Source organism: Falco punctatus (genome assembly GCF_963210335.1).
Source record: "Falco punctatus genome assembly, contig: scaffold_28, whole genome shotgun sequence".
Lineage (NCBI taxonomy): Eukaryota > Metazoa > Chordata > Aves > Falconiformes > Falconidae > Falco > Falco punctatus.
In genome coordinates this window covers 664,547-685,148 of record NW_027660251.1, presented here as the reverse complement: position 1 = coordinate 685,148, position 20,602 = coordinate 664,547, and the positions used below count along the sequence as shown (strand labels likewise).

The following is a 20,602-nucleotide window of genomic DNA, read 5'->3' as shown; positions in this document are numbered from 1 at the left end:
GCCTTCCTCCAGTATCATGCTTTAGCCACAGAAGCTCGTCTCCAGCAAAAGCCACCAACTTCAGCAGAGGTGCTTTATATGGGCTTAGTGCAGGCCAGGACTTCAACAGCTCACTGGGGGAAAACGTTTCACCTTTCCCCCAGCAGAAGGAACTCCACCACCACCAGCAGCAGTTTGAAACGACAACAGGACTTAGTCACCAAAGTATTTAGATAAGCTGGAGGCAAGCCTGTCACAAGCATCGGCCCACTTCAAATGTCACGTCAAACAGCAAGGAAAAGGGCAAGAAAAGGCTACCTTTTGACGGGAGGCTTCGCTCACGTCGAGAAGCTGGGTAATCTGGGGCCGCCGCATGTCCCGAGTGCTGGCCAGCCTCTGCTTGGTGCTAAGAGTCATCTCCTTCAGGAGGGCAGAGGGAGTCAGCTGAAATGCAAAACACCAGCAAGAGCTACAGAACTGCCTTCATTCAGAAAGGCTTTTCTTGTTCAAGAGCCACCGATGAATAATTTGTGATCACAGCCACTAGGATAGTCCTGGAAGCCCCATAATTACCCGCTGAAATATTTAACATCAGTAAAGTAATGATAGAGAGCAGAATACACATGCTCCAACCAAGTGGCTCTGTCCCATTAGCTTCTCCTTTGTGATTTGATGTGACATGTTGGGGGATTTGGCTCTTCGGGCATTTGTTTCCTCTTCAGATTTGCTGGATTGAGCCAGTGACCTTTGAAGAAGGTCGGGAGGAGTTACCAGCAACCCCCTAACTCCATCCTTGCACAACGCTTACAACCACCACACGCATGGAGACGTCACTGCTGGGTGAGTCAGAGGAAAGCAGAGAAGCAGTGTTGTGCCAAGACCGAGGTGGAGAGGAATGGCTCCAAGTTTTAGTTATCTCTTTTGAATTAGCACTTGTTTTCTCTGTTCTGGCCTCCGAGACCCCTCCACAGAAGTATGCAGAGAGATCTCCTCGACAGAGCCTCAGCACCAGGTCGCCTTCAGTCAGGTGAGCTCTGGTCAGCAAAGGACGTCTGAGGATGGGAAGGAGGAATTGCCCTGACTCCGCTGCTGCCTGCAGCGCTGGGTCTGTGCTCCACACGGGATACAGGACAGAACAACTGGTCTGGAACCTGTTCCATCTGGGACCAGCCATGCCTCTCAAAGCCTTTGGGCAGAGTTCGAGCAGCCCACCACATGCCCAGCTGCCTGGAGGGCAGGTATGGTCAGAGCAGCGCTGGCAAGCATCCCGACGTGACAAAACATTGCTGCCCACACAAAGGGGACAGAACGAAGCACACGCTCACGCTTCAGCTATTCCGGTGCAATGCCCGGTACGTCCATTTAAATTGGCTCCGGTGGCACATCCAGACAGACTCTGGGCTTGCCCTGAAGCAGCACACAGTCCATCCCCTACTGCACCATGATCGCCACCTCCGACAGAAGCATGGCAGCAGAGAGACGGGGAGGTGGTGTCCAGCTTCACAGTGCGGCCAGACAACAGGAGGGGCAGGTAGAGGAAGGACGCGGGGGCAGTTTCCAGCCTTACACAGCTCCTACCTGGCCGCAGCAGGTACTTACAGTTGCGGGCTTCTCTGTCCCTCTGGCTAGCTTCAGATTACGAGGCACTACCACTTGCCTCGGGAATCTAGTGGCCATCCTGGAGGACCCCGTGAACCAGCGGGGCTTTCCGGTGGCCATGCCTCAGTTGACCTGCAAGGAACAACAACAGGACTTTGAAAATCCAGAATCCCCTTCATGGCAGACCCAAAGGAGACAGCTGTGTCTCCAGGCTGTAGCATCCTTCATAACTGGACAGCAGGCGGCCTCCCCACCCTGTCTCATCATTAGACCATGTTGAAGCAGAAGAGTGAAGATTGATAGAAGTAAAACCCCACAACAAACATTCCCTGAGCCAAAACAGCCTTTCACAAGCCACACGCACACATCAGAGCCTGCTGGCATTTCTCACCTTCTCCCCCCAACTTCCACCTGTTTTGGAACTATTTACTGGAATTTTTATCCAAATCTCGATTAATACCCAAACTGTCCTTTATTACTCTTCAAAAGTTTTTCGGTGGGAACAAAAGGGAAATGTCACTTCACTGCTTCATTTTGCAAAAGCAGCTGACCCAATGCGACTCTGCGCCTGACCCTACTAAGCGCTCAGATTATTAGGAACAACCTTAAAGCCGGGGATCGCTGCTGCCCCGAGCATGAAAATCAGACGGCTCTCCTACTTTGCAAACCAAATGCCCACCCTTTGTGCAAGGAGGTTGGTGATGGTTTTAACTAATGGAGCACAGAGCTCAGTACTCTGATTATCAACTATGGTTTCTCAAAGCTAATTTGGTTAAGTTGCAAAAATGATCCAGCAAATAGGACTCCCTCCAGGCATGAAATTGCCACAGTGACCAAGAACCTTTCTCCATGGAGAACGAGGGCCCCTTTTTTCACTTATTAACACCCAAACTCAAGGCTCCCTACAGGCGTTTGAAGCTGTAACAGCAGAAAGAAAAGCATGAAACCATTCAAGCTGCATGAGCAATTAGCTCAAATAGAAACGCAACGTATGTGAAAGCAGGGCCACTTATAGGCTATCCTCATGGCAGCTCTTCTCCAGCATCCTCATCCTGCAGGCTGCATGGGTCAACAGGTCCATGGGCCGTTCTTTTTCTACCACCAGCCTGCTGACGACCTCTCCATCTGCATCTCAAAAAGTGCGGGTGCAAGAAAGGGAAAGAGGAGAAAACACCCCCAGAAAGCGGGTCTCAAGCACCGACAAAAATCAAAGAGAGGTCTGTACAGCACTTACTAAGCACTACTTTGGGCTAGAAATCATTTCCCCTCCCTTCCTGGCTAACTGGACCAAGGGACGGATGGATTTGCCCACTTCTTATTTTATGGGACTTGAAAGACCCGGCACTACCCTAACACTTTTTGACATCCCGAAATTAAGCAAAAACTCACAGATCCCAGCTTCAGGTAAATTCATCCAGACACTGCAGACAAGCTACTCATTTCTTTAAGGAGTACAGAAAAACCTCCACGCTGACTTACAAAGCAAGAACTTAATTCCTATTTTGCTTGCCTGGGGAGGACCCCAAGCACATCAACGCAAAAGAGAACAGGCAAATCACCGTGTTGCCACAGCTCCAACAATGCCTTTGGGGTGTCCTCTGTTGTTGCACCTGGTGAGCAGCCACCTAATGAGCTTGTTCCAATTAACCGTGCACACATCTACACACACGCCAGCCGAGGACATCCAACTTACAAGGCCATCTCGGCTGCCAGGGAGCTTCACGCATTTTCAGCGCAGCATACGGCATAAACAAACGCTTCCCATGAGACTCACGGCCACAAGGAAACCAAATCAGCACATCTGCTCGGCAGGGAACCAGGAACCCTCCGCTGGAAAACCAGCATACATTATCTGGAGCTTTACAGTCCGGTCAGGGAAGATAAAAGCTGGCTCTCCAGCCAGCTAGCTTGTGGCAGCTCACTGCAACACGTGTCCCACATGTTGTCCAGACACAAACCTGAGCAGGACCTGCAGAGCTCAGATATGACACCCCGGTGCGCTCCAGGCTCCAAGACAGACGCGCTCTAAAGAAAGGGAACCGGACGCTGGGTGATGCTTCCTGCCTCAGAAGGCAGAACTCCAAGACAGACGTCAAGGTGAGACCCATCAGGGCTCTCACGCTTGGCCTCAGATGCACTCACAGGGCTGCCACCACGTGCTCCTGCCCACCGCTCCCCCACCTCAGAAGCAATGCCAGAGCCTCCCCGGCTCGGCACAGAAGTGACTCCTGCCTGCTGCAGGCAAGCAGCACAGCTGGAGCCAGGCTTCACACTCAGAGTGTTACCGAAATCCCGGAATGAAGAACTTATCGACACCAATGTGATGTAGATAAGCAGACACTTCTTTATTAACGCCCGGGTGCGTGAGCGAGTCCTCTCACGATCAACGCACACAAGGTCCCAAAATCAGATTCCATATAGAGAACTTATTCATACATATTCATTAAATATTCATGCATAATCATAACATTTCCCGTAAATCATTAACATACTCTCCTCCTATATCCGATTCTGCGCAGTAAAGCTTAGAAAGGTCTAGAAATGGGTCTAGGGTACGATTTGGGTAGGTGGTATGTGAGTCGGTGGTCGCGATCTCCCCCTGCCGGAATTACCTTTTACTAAAGTTCACGGTTTCTTGGCAGGCACCTACAAGCTGTTCCAGTCGACTCTCCCCAGTTCCCATTCATCTCATATTCTGACGTTTCAATACACCTCTGCGTACAGAAGACTGGTTAAATACAAAGGAACCTTTCAACCCTAGAGTTATTACCTATGTTTTAAAAATGGTTCCAGGCCCTTCTTCTAGCCTTGCTACAGGACGTACAGAAGATCTCATAACAACTTTTACTGTGCAGCTATAAGTTTCATTAAAAATATTTCTTATCCTTCTATTTTTCAATTTTATAAAATGATTTTATAAAATCAATCAATCAATCTAATAAAATCAATCAATCTTAACTTATTAACAAATTGATAACAAGAGGACTTGACAAAGCAGCCGCAGGTGCTTAGCAAGGGAAACCGCTAGCTGCAAAGTGCCTTCATGGAGCTGCATGGCAGAAGCCACATGGAACCTGTGCAAAGCCTGCAAGCACCTCAGCATCCAATGCTGGCATCTCAGCCTGCTCTCAAACCCAACCACCCTGCTCCCACACTCAGCTGCGTCCCTGCCATTGAACTCCTCTGGTTTTCCAGCCCAAACCTTTCCGCCCTCCCAGGGAGATGGAGAGGGCCAAATCCATTCCTCAGCCCTGCTCGTCAGCCCAGACAAGATTTTTATCGATTTGTTAATAAGTTAAGATTGATTGATTTTATTTGATTGATTAATTTTTTATAAAATCATTTCATAAAATTAAAATATAGAAGGATAAGAAAAAAAATCTTATAAGAAACTTATAGCTGCACAGTAAAAGTTGTTATGAGATCTTCTGTACGTCCTGTACCAAGGCTAGAAGAAGGGGCTGGAACCATTGTTAAAACTTAGGTAATAACTCTAGGGTTGAAAGGTTCCTTTGTATTTAACCAGTCTTCTGTACGCAGAGGTGTATTGAAACGTCAGAATATGAGATGAATGGGAACTGGGGAGAGTCGACTGGAACAGCTTGTAGGTGCCTGCCAAGAAACCGTGAACTTTAGTAAAAGGTAATTCCGGCAGGGGGAGATCGCGACCACCGACTCATATACCACCTACCCAAATCGTACCCCAGACCCATTTCTAGACCTTTCTAAGCTTTACTGCGCAGAATCGGATATAGGAGGAGAGTATGTTAATGATCTACGGGAAATGTTAGGATTATGCATGAATATTTAATGAATATGTATGAATAAGTTCTCTATATGGAATCTGATTTTGGGACCTGGTGTGCGTTGATCGTGAGAGGACTCGCTCACGCACCCGGCCGTCAATAAAGAAGTGTCTGCTTATCTACATCACATTGGTGTCGATAAGTTCTTCATTCCGAGATTTTGGTAACAGTTTTGGCGACCCATATGGGACCTCCCTGAAGGAGACCGGAGGAGTCGGGGACTTGATCGGTTCCAGCCGGCACCGAGGATTTCTCGGGGATACCCATCGATCCCCGATCCGTAAGGCTCTTCACGACGTTCCCTGGATTTTTGGGTAAGACACTTCTTTTTTAATTGTAGTAAGTAAGTGCACTAGAGGAAGTGGGTAGGAGTCCCACTATAATAAGTGTATGGGAAAGAGTGGGATGGAGTCCCACCAGTGGGTTGGAGTGCCACTGAGTAAGTCTGCCTGTCAGACGCGGTGAAAGAGCTGCGCAGGGTAGGACTAGGAGTCTGCCCGTAAGACATAACGAAAGCTATTGCAGGGTTGGACAAAAGTGTAGACAAGAGAAACTATATGCTATAGTGTTCTCTAAGGTAGTGCCTCTAACAAGAAGTTAGAAGAAGTTTTTGGGTTTTTTTGTTGTTTTGTGAGTTTGTGTATTAAGAAGAAAATTAAGAGGTATAATATTGTGTTATATGTTTGTTTAAAGTAACTGTGGGAAAGTGTGAGTGTGGCTGTAAGTGTGAGACGTATAATTGAGCACGAAAGCGAGTGTGGAGTGTGGATCCGCGGATCGGAGTGACAGAGTTGAATAATTGTGTATTGTATTGTGAGTAATTACACCATGGCAACTAAGTTAACTCGGTCGTTTAAAAGTAAAAGCATGGGTAATCTTGCTGTAAATGACAAAATCCCAAAAAATTCTTTGTTGGGATGTTTATTGGCACGTTGGGGAAATTTACAGGATGATCTGCAAAAGAGCCAGATGATTGAGTATTGTAATAATTTGAGTATTGTAATAATTGGTGACCTTTGTATATACTAGAAGATCAGGAAAAGTGGCCCATGAACGGGACACTGAATTATAACACTATTTTGCAGTTAATGTTGTATTGTAAAAGAGAAGAGAAATGGAGTGAAATGCCATATGTGGATTTGTTCTTTTACTTGAGACAAAGAAAGGATTGGCAGGAGGAATGTAAGTTAACTACTGGAGATAATTTAGTAATGGCTGTAACCGCTGATAATAAGAAAGTGAAAAAGTGTTGTACAACTTGTGAGATTGGGAAAGGTTGTTTGAAGAAAAGGACTGCTATTGAGAATGACGATGGACCAGAGTTAGATATATCCCCTCCTAGGAGAGAAATGAATCAGGGTCGAGAATTAAGGATACAAGAACCGGTGACTGAACCAGATAGCAGTGGAACAGGAGATGTGGGAGAGAGATTATCGGAGATTGTAATTCATACTCCTGTTTCACGGAGAACTCGGCAACAGACCCATACAATAGCTCCCCTGCGACAGGGAGTTGGCAGCGACGGACCAGTCTATGTGAAAATACCTTTTACAGCTACGGATTTGATGACTTGGAAACAGGCAGCAGGAAACTATAGAGAAGATCCTGAAAAAGTGGGCAAGGTGGTAGATACTATAATTAGAACACAGAATCCAGACTGGAGTGATTTACAGGTGATTTTGGATAATTTGTTAGATGATACAGAGAAACAAATGGTATTAAAAGCTGGCAAAACACAGGCAGAGTTGGATGTGATGAGTGGAATAACAGGTGGAACAATAGAACAGAATTTTCCATCTGGGGATCTGCAGTGGGATCCAAATAATGTGGCACATAGAGAAAGATTGAAGCGGTATCAAAAGTGGGTTTTGTATGGGATTAGACATGCCATGCCTAAATCTTTGAATTGGTCTAAATTATATGAAGTAAGACAAGATAAAAATGAATCTCCCTCAGCATTTTTGGAAAGATTAAAGGAAGCTGCTAGAAAATACACTGATTTGCGAGTGGAAACAGAGGCAGCACAGATACAATTGGCTTTGATTTTTATGGGGCAATCGGCACCAGATATAAGAAAAAAACTCCAGAAACTGGAGGGAGAGAATTCAAGAAGTTTAAATGCAATGTTGGAAGTGGCATGGAGGGTATATAATAACAGAGAAAAAGAAGAAAGAAGAACAAGGAGAATAGATTTATTGGCAGTGATGGCAGGAACAGTAGATAGAGGAAGGGGCAGAGGAAGAGGACGAGGATTTAATGGACGAGGAGGGTATATGAATTGTGGTGATCGGAAATTTAATACCCTTTTAGGAATAAATCAGTGTGCCTTGTGTAAAGAGGAAGGACACTGGAAAAAGGACTGCCCCAGAAACAGGAGTGCTTCTCACGACCTTGCCAAAATAATGGTTTTAGATGACTGAAGGGGACCGGAGGGGAGCCCAGCTGAACCTCTGGTTAAAATTAAGCTGGGAGATAAAGAAGTTAAATTTTTAGTAGATACAGGGGCGACACTTTCAGTATTAAATACTTGTAAAGGAAAAATTGGAACAAAGACAGCCAATATAAAAGGAGCAACAGGGAAAGAAGAAAACAGGCCATTCCTACAACCCATAGATTTGAAATTTGGAAATAAAATAATTACACATGAATTTTTATATGTACCAGAATGTCCGGTACCTTTGTTAGGGAGAGATTTGTTATCTAAATTAAATGCACAAATTGTTTTTGACGAAGGAGAATTCTTTTTGAAAATTCCCAAGTCAAAAACGGGAGAAGTTTTGATGATACAAGAAAAGGTAAAGGAACAAGAAATTCCACCGGAGGTGGATTTGGCAGTGATCCCTACTGTATGGGAGACAGATAATCCTGGCAAATCGAAACTAGCAGAACCGGTTAAAATAGATTTGAAGGAAGGCGCAGGAACAGTGAGAATTAAACAATATCCAATCAAACCAGAAGTGAGACAGGAATTGAAGAAATGGAGTGATAAATTTTTGGAGTATAAAATTTTAGAAGAATGTGAATCTGAGTATAATACTCCTATTTTACCAGTCAGAAAACCTTCGGGTGAATATAGACTGGTACAAGATTTGAGAGCAGTAAATCAAATAGTTAAGGATATTTATCCTGTGGTAGCAAACCCTTATACACTGTTAACAGCATTAAGGGAGACTTATCAGTGGTTTACAGTGCTTGATTTAAAAGATGCTTTCTTTTGTATACCTTTGGAAAAGGAAACCAGAAAACTGTTTGCTTTTGAATGGGAAAATCCACAAACTGGGCGAAAGATGCAGCTGACATGGACTAGATTACCCCAAGGATTTAAAAACAGTCCAACTATTTTTGGAAATCAATTAGCAAAGGAACTTGAAATCTGGAAACAGGATAAATCAAGGCCTGGACATTTACTCCTACAGTATGTAGATGACATACTGATTGCTACAGAAGAAAGACTTACCTGTATGCAGGTGACTATTGACCTTTTAAATTTTCTGGGACTAAATGGATACAAAGTGTCCAGGAAGAAAGCCCAGATAGCCTGCCAGACTGTGATATATCTGGGCTTTGAGATTTCAAAAGGACAACGGCAATTAGGAAGAAATCGCAAAGAAGCTATTTGCAGTATACCTGAGCCGAGAAATATTCATGAACTCAGAGCATTTCTGGGAATGGCTGGGTGGTGTCGCCTTTGGATCATGAACTATGGGCTAATAGCTAAACCACTGTACGAGGCCCAAAAGAACTCTCCCTTTGTATGGGGCCCACAACAGCAAAAGGCTTTTGTAGAACTGAAACGTGCCTTAATGTCTGCACCTGCCTTGGAACTGCCGGATCTAACCAAAGATTTCCAGCTGTTTGTTCATGAAAGGCAACACCTGGCACTGGGAGTACTAACCCAGAGGATAGGAAGCTGGAAACGACCAGTCGGATATTTCTCTAAACAACTGGACACAGTGAGTAAAGGGTGGCCAAACTGCCTTCGAGCAGTGGCTGCAACAGTGATGCTCATACAAGAAGCTCGGAAATTGACTTTGGGAAGAACAATAACAGTCTATGTTCCACACATGGTGATAACTGTCCTAGAACAGAAGGGGGGAGGGACGTTGGCTGTCCCCCAGCCGGATGATGAAATACCAGGCGGTATTGACTGAACAAGATTATGTGATTCTAAAGACAACCAACCTGGTAAATCCTGCAGTGTTTTTAAGTTCCATACAGGAAGAAGGACGACTGGAACATTATTGCTTGGCTACCATCGAGTATGTTTATTCTAGTCGTGAAGATCTGAAGGATGTGCCATTGGAGAGACCAGACTGGGAACTGTGTACTGATGGAAGCAGCTTTATGGAACAAGGAGTCCGATACGCCGGATATGCGGTAACAACAGAGACTACAGTTATAGAAGCAGGAGCATCGGCGAGTACCACATCAGCCCAAAAGGCAGAACTCATCGCTTTAATTCGAGCCTTAGAGATAAGCAAAGACAAGAGAGTAAATATCTGGACTGACTCAAAATATGCCTTTGGGGTAGTGCATGTCCATGGAGCTTTGTGGAAAGAGAGGGGGTTATTGTCCTCTCAAGGATCAAACATTAAGCATCAAACAGAAATTTTACGATGATTGCAAGCAGTTCAAAAGCCAGATCAAGTAGCAATCATGCACTGTAAGGCACATCACATTGGGAATACAAAAATAATAGCTGGGAATAATTTAGCTGATAGAACAGCGCAAAAAAAAAAAAAAAAAAAAAAAGGGAGCAAAGAAACAAGCATTGCAAATGGCAATAATTCCTTCTAAAACAGTAACCCTTCCTAGGGAAAAACCGAGATATTCAGAGGAAGATGACAAATTGGGTCGGTTATTAAATGCTAAGAAAAACGTAGCTGGATGGTGGATAACTCCTAATGGACAGGTAGTAATTCCACCTCTTGTGATGAGAGAGATAATTCAAACGAGACATCAAGAATGTCACTGGGGGGCAGAAGCCTTAGTAACATCTTTACGAAAGCAAGTAATATCAGTTAAGATGTTGGGAATAGCTAAAATGGTAACTGCAAAGTGTGAAGTATGTTTGAAAAATAATCCAGTGATTAAGAAAAAGGTTCAAATGGGTAGACTGAAGTCTGGTACAGAACCTGGAGATTATTGGCAAGTAGATTTTTCAGAGTTACCTAGACAAAATGGGTACCGGTACATCCTGGTAAGGGTTGATACTTTTACAGGATGGCCAGAAGCCCTTCCCTGTCGCACCACACAAGCAAAAAGAGGTTGTGAAGTGGTTATTACAAGAAATAATTCCGAGATTTGGAGTTCCTATTGGAATTTCCTCTGACAGAGGTCCACACTTTGTGGCTGAAGTAGTCCAAAGTGTTAGCAAAGTATTGGGTATTAATTGGGATTTGCATGCGTCTTGGAGACCACAATCTAGTGGGAAAGTGGAGAGGATGAATCAAACTTTGAAACGACAAATAAGCAAGATTTGTCAAGAAACCAGTCTAAAGTGGCCTCAGGCACTTTCATTGGCATTATTATGAATCAGGGTACAGCCAAAGAGTGGAACCTCAGTCAGTCCTTATGAATTATTATATGGAAAACCATATGAGTCTCCAGAACCAAATCTAAACATACATGTAAAAGGAAAACAAGATGTGTATAACTATTTGCTTTTTCTAAGGAAAACTTTGGCTGTGATTTGGAGTGTAGTAATTTGGAATAGACCTTTACCCGTGGAAAATTCCGTGCATTATTTCCAACCAGGAGACTATGTCTATGTGAAGACCTGGGCCTCCGAACCTTTGCAGGAGCGCTGGAGAGGACCTTTCCAGATACTGTTAACCACTTTTATGGCTATCAAGATAGCTGAATCAGATGCTTGGATACATTATACTCGAGTGAAGAAAGCACCTACTCCATGGAAGATTGTCAATCGTGACCCAGAGACTTCAAAATTGACACTGAAACATGTCTAATTTTTATATTGGATTTTATTTTGGTCGGTAGTGTTGGTAGGATCATGGGCCAGCTTGGTGGACAGGAACAAAAGACAAGTAGAAACAGAACAAGTGATTGAAATTCCCAAACAAATGGCTGAGGAAAATTTGATGGTAGGATTGATTAAAGAATTTGCCAATTTACAAAATGTCACGCAGATCACTGCTTGTTTGCCAATACCAAGGGCAGTAGGTGAATCTATTCCATGGGGAATTTTAACTATGAATTTGACTAACCTGGAACATAAAAATGAAACCAACTATTGTGAACAAAGGCCAGTGACTCAATGGTACGAGCAAGTGAAAGTCATTAGAAAACAGTGGAAAACTCCAGGTAGTCTGGCGGATTGTGAAAAATTGTTAAATCATGTTTTTACCAAAATAGGGAGATTTAAGACTGTGGGATGGTGTTCTCATGATGAACAATTTAAAATCAATGTGAGCAAAAGTGTCATGGAATGGAAGTGTAACAAAACTGGCCAAAGCACCCAATTAGTAGACCAGTGGGACTCTATATGGTCTATGTCCATATTTTCCCATTTTCAGTATATGGCAAGAACTTCTTGGTGTTTTACCTGGGATGGAAAGGTTTTTTCAGTATTACCCTGGGTTGATGATAGGTCAACTACATTGGGAGAGAAGGAAAATAAAATAGTGCCATGGTGGAAATGTGAAAAAGTGTATGATTGTAGTAATGCAGACTTAGTAATCCAAAGAATTCCTCCGTTGGCCGCTGCTTTGAAATATGGTTGTTTTTGTCGAGGTCTTAAGAATACTCTCAATTTAACCAGCACTCTTACAGTCAGAAGAGGAACTTTGTTTAGTTGTAGAAAATCTACTATTCGAAGTCCAGGACATTTAGTTTGGGCATTAAGTGATGGAACCTGGACAACACACTTACCATTAGATGGTAAGGTGAAACAAATCACTTTAGGCATGCCAACATTGTGTCCAATCTGGAAGAAATCACCATTTAAAGGATCTCTAGAGAATTTAGAATTGAAACCAATAAAGAGATCTGGGATAAATGATGATATTTGGAATGAACCATCTACAGGAGTGAAAATTGGCTGGGCACTGGAATCACTTTTAAATCCTACAGCTTCATATAGAAACAGAGTATGGCTCTATCATTTAACTGGTCAAGTGGAAAAATTAGCAAACGTTACCAAAAAAGGGTTTAAGGAATTGAATATACAATTACAGGCAACTTCCAGAATGACTTTACAAATAGAATGGCACTAGATATGCTCCTACTTAAAGAACATGGAGTGTGTGGGTATCTCAAGGATAAATTGGACCACTGTTGTATCCACATTCCAAATGTCACTCAGGATGTGGAACATGATCTAGACCTATTGGGAAAAATTGAAAAAGAAACTGAAACAATTCAAAAGGATATGTCAGAAGATTGGCTTGGGAAAATTTTTAACAAACTGGGATGGAATTTGAGCTCTTGGATACAATCTATAATTAAGACTTTGTTTCTGTTACTAGTTGTCTTTTTGATGAGCATGCTAGCATATGCATGTTTCAAGAAAGAGTTTACCAATAGAATTGCAGTGAATCGTATGATTATGAGAGAAGTACCAACTATTTCACCAAGACATGATCCATTACCAAAATATGTTGAAACAAAAGATATATGAATAATGTGAAAGTATTGAAATAATGATTTTCAACACTTTCAAAGGGGGGAAATGTTATTGATTTGTTAATAAGTTAAGATTGATTGATTTTATTTGATTGATTAATTGATTTTATAAAATCATTTCATAAAATTAAAATATAGAAGGATAAGAAAAAATCTTATAAGAAACTTATAGCTGCACAGTAAAAGTTGTTATGAGATCTTCTGTACGTCCTGTACCAAGGCTAGAAGAAGGGGCTGGAACCATTGTTAAAACTTAGGTAATAACTCTAGGGTTGAAAGGTTCCTTTGTACTTAACCAGTCTTCTGTACGCAGAGGTGTATTGAAACGTCAGAATATGAGATGAATGGGAACTGGGGAGAGTCGACTGGAACAGCTTGTAGGTGCCTGCCAAGAAACCGTGAACTTTAGTAAAAGGTAATTCCGGCAGGGGGAGATCGCGACCACCGACTCACATACCACCTACCCAAATGGTACCCCAGACCCATTTCTAGACCTTTCTAAGCTTTACTGCGCAGAATCGGATATAGGAGGAGAGTATGTTAATGATCTACGGGAAACGTTATGATTATGCATGAATATTTAATGAATATGTATGAATAAGTTCTATATATGGAATCTGAGTTTGGGACCTGGTGTGCGTTGATCGTGAGAGGACTCGCTCACGCACCCGGCCGTTAATAAAAAAGTGTCTGCTTATCTACATCACATTGGTGTCGATAAGTTCTTCATCCCGAGATTTCGGTAACAAGATCACTTCCACGTCTCCTAGCAATGCTGCCTCCAGAAAGCAAGTGAGAAAAAGCTCGATCTGCAGGCTAGCAGCTAGGATGCTTGAGAGCTAAGGAAAACCCTTGGCTGGGGGGGCTCTGCTCCCTGGGTTACAAAGTCTTTTAGCTAATGACTCATGTGCGGCACATAAGGAGCCTCTGGAGAAAAAAATTAAAAAGATCAGGACAATCTTCAAGGTGACAGAAAAGGATCTGTTTCATGATGTGGGCTCACAGCTACTACAGAGACTCCTTGAGTCAGGTTAGGCAGAAAAGAAGGGTCTGCACAGGATCATCCTACTCCCAGGCGAGTGTTTTGGCCATGAGCTACATTAAGGATAAATAAAAGCACCTCTTCTCCTTAGGGCAGCAGTATTAACCTCTGAACACTGCCTGGCTCACGATACGGGCTAGGGCCGTACAGCCAAAGTATCTGCAGGCACAAGGCAGGGCTTCATGTCTTGAAAAGTCAGAAAGCTCAACCAATGCAGGCACAGAGTGGCCCTTCAGCACCCGTGAGCTTGGCAAAAGCTGTGCTGAGGAACACTTTGATATGGCCCTAAAGCATCCAAATCCCTTTGTGTGCATGTCCAACAGCTTCCCTCTATAAATGAAACTGAACCGCTCTCTGATGATACTGTGCTCAAACAAGACAGGAAATTAAGAACAAACAGCAAAATCCTTAATGCCCACTAGGAGAAAAAGGGCAGTTTGACGGAAAGGCACAGCTCTGTCCATACAGATCCTGCAGCTGTCACCATGCCATGTGTCAGTGCTCCTGTTCCGAAGGACCCCACGTCACTCGTGCTGCAGCAGCAGCACCACCAGCCTCTGAGCCGGTCTGACACCAGCCGATTGCTCTCCAGGCAGAGGCTGGGGATGGACCCGCACACTGCGCTACAACACACTACGCCCAGCTTTTCTGGTAGGAGCACAGACTGGTGGCTCAGTCTTGCTTTGGCATACACAATAAATCCTCTTCTTCCTTCCGCAAAGATAAACCATCTCTCTCTGGAGCAACTGCTTAATTTGCTTTCCTATTACACTTTGCTGGAAGAGCAAGACAAGGAGATCCGTTAAAAGTGAGAATCAGGATGCTATTGAACAATTTTGTTCAGTTAAACCATCTTGCCCTGGTCAGGCTTCAGTAGCATCATCACATTTCTTGCTTAGAAATCACCTGCTTACCTATAATTACCATATCAACAGCATCTCAAGGAAGCCAGGAAAGGAGAAGCAGATTTTCCAAGACTACTCTTTTGCCCCTCCAGCCCGCTGCTAAGTGGTTGAGTGCTTTCTAAATCAAGCCTTGCTATGCAGGAAGCCTCACCTGTCACCTTTATATTCCAGTCCACCTCTAATTTATCACTTTGATTCTGCCATCCTGCAATTTATTACAAAAGCTCTGCCATAGCCGAGATAATTAATAGGAGCCTCATGTTATACCTTCCTGTTATTTCTTTCAATAAACTTCAGCTGCCAGCTGACAGTGAGAGCAACCAAGCTCACTTCCAAGGGTCTGCTGGAGATCCCTAGCCTCACGTACTATCATTTACAGTAACTCTGGTTCCTGCCTGAAGTATTTACAGTACTATTGTCCCTTTCCAGGCTGCCTCACCCAGCATTTGATCTCCGCTACCCTAGCTTTGCAGATTTGCAACTCCCTCTTTATTTACTCTTTTTCTGGCACCCCGACCGCATTTCATAGAATCATTTAGGTTGGAAAAGACCCTTCGGATTGAGCCCAACCATAAACCTAACATTGCCAAGTCCACCACTAAACCATGTCCCTAAGCACCACGTCTATGTGCCTTTTCAATACTTCCAGGAACAGGGACTCTTCCCTGGGCAGCGTGAAAAAGCATAAGACCAGTAACCTCCATTCTGCTGATCTGCAAGAATTTGTTAATCCACCCTTTAAGTGCACACCAAGATGGAACAAGTGACACTGCCAGCAGCCCTAAACACCACTCACTCCCCTTGTTTCTGCACCATCTCTTAGTTTCTGCACCATCGACTCGCAGCGCACAGCACAGGCTGCACGGTGTTCACGTACCCACCAGCTGCCTTCACCTGCCAGGGCCCTCAGAGCTCGGGCATCAGCCGACTTGTCCAAAATGCTCCTGCGAGCCTTAATCCAACCCAAAGTGTTAGAATCTCAGTCTTCAAAACTTCCTCAGTGAAAAGTTACGTATATTCATGCCCAGTTGTCACACAGGAGCTTCTACCTCTGGCAGAGCATAAACGTTAACCCAGTTTGAAGACACCAGAGTGGAGGCAGGGAAACAACCAAAAGCAGAAACACAACCCCCCAAGCCGGCCTGGGCTGGCTCCAGCCTTCTGCCTGCTTCTCCAGCACACACACACACATTACTGGCTGCCAGAAGAGTAAATATTCTGCATTTCCTGGGTTGCTGCTGTAATACTACAGCACTGGCTGCAACCCCAAGGTGTTACAGAGGAAGCTTTGGCTTCACCACCAAGTTACTGCTCATCCTTCAGTGAAGGGGTGAGGCTGGACAGCCTGTTAAGAATCATCTGCTCCCTCCTGGAGCACTCTAGCCTCTGCATTTTCTCTAGATGTATACACAAATTGCTTTTTCTCAGAAAGTCACCTATGGATTCAAAATGCAAGGAAAGCAGTGAGCTTTGCAGTCACTTCTACCTGGGCCATCTGTCCGATTTTTCATCGCGAGCCTTCACAGCATTTTGTAGACAGAGCAAGAATAACTCATCTCACCCCTCATTTACAGACGGGGCAACACAGGGAGAAAGCAAGATGAGGAGGGCGAGAGCAGCAGCAGCTAAGCAGGCAGCTTCCATCCCCTCCACGGTTAACCCAGTCCGGATGCAGGCACATCGACACCCCGTGGGAACGGGAAGCAAGGAAGAACCAAGTTTTCTTTGGGGGAGCAAAGCTCGCTCCCCGTCCGGCTCGGGAGGGGAGGAGAAGGGGCTCCAACTGCCGGTGCCTGGCAAGGGATGTCTGCAGCCTCCAGGTGCCTCAGGAGCCCCCCACACACACACACACAGGCAGCCACATCCCCCAAACCCTCCCCCCCACAAGCAGCTTCCTTGCAGGGACACAGACCCCGCCGGAAGACGGGCACAACCTCCTGCCGGGAGGCGTTTGGCAGGAGCCGTGTCACCCCGGCCCAGGCACAGCCCTGCCTCTGCGTCCCCCGCTCCGAGCTGCCCCCAGCCCCGCTCCCAAGCCCTCCCACCCGCAGGTGGCCCCGGCACCGAAAGCCACCCACCACCTCACCGGCGGGGCCGCAGGGACACCCGGCGGGGCCGCAGGGACACCCGCGCACTCCGCACGCTCCGCGCACTGCCCGTCGGTGCTGACAGCCAGCCCCTTGTCCCGGCTGCCACTTCAACGGGGACAGTGGCTAATGCAGGGACAGTGGCCGATGCCACCGCGGCAACGGCCGGGACGCGGAGAGGCGCAGCAGAGGGCTGCAGGGATGCTCAGCACCCAGCCGGCTCCCACCCAGCCTCTGCCAGCCCAGGGGGACCCACAAACAGGAGCCCAGCTGTGCCCAGCTACCACACAAGCTCACGGCTTCAGCAGGGAGCTCCCACTTACCCCTGCCCCAGGGCACCTGGAACCAGCCGCGCTTCCCTGCACTTGCTGGGCACAGGCACTGCAGGGGCCTGGCTAGCACAGCCTGCTCTCCAAGCACCAACAGCAGTTCAGGGAACGCGTGCAACGCCCACAGCAAGCATGCAGCCACACTGCCTCCAACACACCCTCCCAGCTTCAGCACAGCCACAGCCCTGCCCGTCTCACCCCAAAACACGGCAGCCCTTAGAGAAATTCATGGCAGGACCCACAGGGTTTCCCCCGGGGCTAAGAAAGCAAGCCAGCACTCCAGACTCAAAGAGCCACACGCCACCTGGAAACACCCACTATGACAACAGAGCCTAAAAATCAAGCCACACAACCCACAGAGGTGCCAGCACTGCCCTCAGAAGGGACCAGCTGCTCTTCTGGCCTGCTCACTTTGGGATAACTTGGACCCCAGCTCAAGCAGCTCACCCGCTGCGCTGCCACCGCACCCCTCGCAGCCTGCCTGCGGCAGGGCTCTCGGCGCAGGCTCACACCCGGGCACAAACCAGCACAACTGACCCGTCCTTCTCGGGGAAGCACCGCAGCCAGCAAACCCTGCTAAGCACAGCATCACACACAGCTCTCAACTCTTGACAGAGCCCACAGGTGCCCTTACGCCCTCGCTGAGGAGCTCGGGCACCAGGCACACCGGTGGTCCGTTCAGACAGACGCACTTCACCTGGGCGCCTCTGCCCTGCCCTTGTGCAGGGCCTGACACAGGGCTCGAGGGAGGTCAGTGCTTGCTGAGTGTTGTTTGAATCCCTCACGTTCCTTTCAAGGACGCAGAGGCTCCTCCAGCTAGGAGGACAGGACTGCTTCTTTGGCTGGTGAGACCACAGTGGAAACATGAAGCTGCATAAGATGGCAAACGAGAGCCCTTCCAAATCAGACAGCTGGAGACTTATTCCCACTTCATAGGAAGCATCGCTGGTATTTCATCAAGAAGCCAAGCAGGACACCTCAAAGCCTGAGCCTTGGGCATATGCCATGGGATCGCAGAGTGTGAAATAATCATCCAAAAAGAATTTGTGTTGTATATTAATCTTCCCCATACTTCCTTCTCAAAAAGGCTTCTGCCCAAATAACTGGACCTCAGAAGGCCCACAGCCATTATCGCACTGCACCTGGGAACACGAGCATTGCAATCCTGGGTAACTGCAGCCCTTCGGGCAAGGCTCAGCCTGGTACAGGAAAGGGACACGGGGCCACGTCTGATCCTCAGCACAGTCTTTTCCAAGGACTGAGCAACAAAACACAAAGGCATGCAATAAAAAGGCACCCCGATGTGCAGCACATCACCCTCCGGTGCCTTCAGCACGAGCACAGCCAGGGCTCACCCTCCTCCCTCCGGACTTTGATCTCAGAGTTACATGCTACCCGTGGGCCACTTCACTTTTAGCCTGTGCTCCCTACACTGCCACCGAGATGAGCCAGTCATTACTTGGCAGAGGCAAACGCAGGGCAGGGAAGCAGGGAAGGCAGGACCCACCATTCTTCCCAGCCAGCGCCTGCCTTCGTCAGCCTCTGATCACAGGTCAGCTTGCTCACCCCCATTTTACCACATGGACATTGCAATAGGGTTACTTCACTCTGTTTTCTCATATAGGTTAAGACCCATCGGGATCTTAGAGATTTCTGCACAAAGTTTAGCCAGTTTATTTTTTATCTTAGACAGGTTCAACCTGAAGTAAAACAGAGTTCACAGTACAAGAGAAGCCTGGGACAGGGGAGTTCAAGCATGCTGGACAGAGAGAAACATGCTCAGTTTTGGGGGGCTTTTTGTTTGTTTGTTTTTTTAATGCATACACCTTGACTTCAAAGCCTTTTTCTCCTTCGCTCCTCTTCCCACATCCCAACTCTCACATGTAATGGAGGCAAATCTCTATCTGCTGTTGCCAGACCCCGGGCTGGACATACCCACGCCCATCAACTGGAGGGCAACTACACCAGTGCACACACAGCAGCACAGCTTGTCGCTGTGGAAATCCCAAATTACAGCACTGAAGAGGTCATCGCTCGGCAAGAGCACGCCAAGATGGTCTGCAGGAGCTACTTTCAGCCACCCAGGCTAGAGAAGCACAGCACCCAGAGGGCCCCAGCTCAGACGGGCTCTTCAGCCTCCCTGCAGTGCCTATCACTGGAGGGGGAGCGTGGGTCCCCCTTGCACAACCCTCTCCCACCCCACGGGAGGCAAACTCCCTTTGCCAGGGCCTTTAAACACCCAGACAAAAACCCTGGCAGGCAGCAGGAAAGAGCTGATGCAGCCCTGTGCAAGGGGAGCTGCAGAGACCCTGGTGATCCAGCAGAAGGGGACCCACGCTCTCTGCAAAAAGCAGCTTGATTTGATTCGCTCGCGTTTTGCACGCAAAGCCCTTGGGGTGCTCCAGCATTTTGCAAAACACGCACGTTCTGCCAAAGCTGCTTCATTTCTGATGGCAGGGAAGGTGAACAGTGCAGACTGTTCTTTTTTTCTAGCTCACAGGGACTTTGAGGGATAGGAATACACTGCATTGCCAGAGAGCAGGCTGGGGAGATGGCACGGCTGGTGTGTGCTGTCAGCCAGCCTGCTGGCAGATGACAAGAGGGAGGCCACAGCCAGCTTGTCTTGCAGCTTTTTCACCAGAGCCATGGCTCCTGATGGCTACAGACAGCCGACAGCCCTGCCAAGCTGCCATTTTCAAGCAGCCACAGACCTGAAGTTACAGTCGGTATGGGTGCCCACACTTGGCAAGCCTACACACATGGTTCAGGATGCCCTGCAGGATGTAGCAGACTGCAGCCACCGCTTTCTGACCCAGTTCTGGGCTTCGCCATGCTGGAGATGGAAATGTAAGGCAGACCACCCCTGTCACAGAGCTGGACGCCCAGACACTCAGGCGGAGCCGAGACAGGGAAGGGGAAGGACAACCGAGTCTCTTCCAGGCTTCTTCCCCGGGACAGGGCTTAGCCACCTCCCCTGGGGGAGACGCACACTTTCAGAAAGAGCCCAGAGGCTGAAAATCACAGCACCATCCATGCTCACGACCATGGACTTGGGGATACAGGGTTTGTATCACTGCCCCCTCTCCGTTCTGTTCCTGGGGTCCTACACGGCCAGCTCTGCTCCCGCAGGGACCAAGCCCCTCCTCCCCTGCCAACACCCCCCCTGCCCCAGCAGCTCACCTCTGCTCTCCTTCACAGCATCCAGCTGCCA

General features: G+C 46.9%; 1 protein-coding gene across 1 annotated transcript in view; it reads right to left on the bottom strand.

The window, feature by feature from the left end:
• Positions 1–1,422, bottom strand: part of LOC308057364 (hydrocephalus-inducing protein homolog) — a gene marked incomplete at its 5' end in the record, with an annotated part of 100,615 nt that extends 99,193 nt beyond the window's left edge. Inside the window, 2 exons of the mRNA XM_080411483.1 lie at positions 298–460; positions 1,415–1,422. Coding sequence (XP_080267609.1) covers positions 298–460; positions 1,415–1,422 — 171 coding nt within the window. The remainder of the gene's footprint in view (positions 1–297; positions 461–1,414) is intronic.
• Between the last annotated feature and the right edge of the window lie 19,180 nt (positions 1,423–20,602).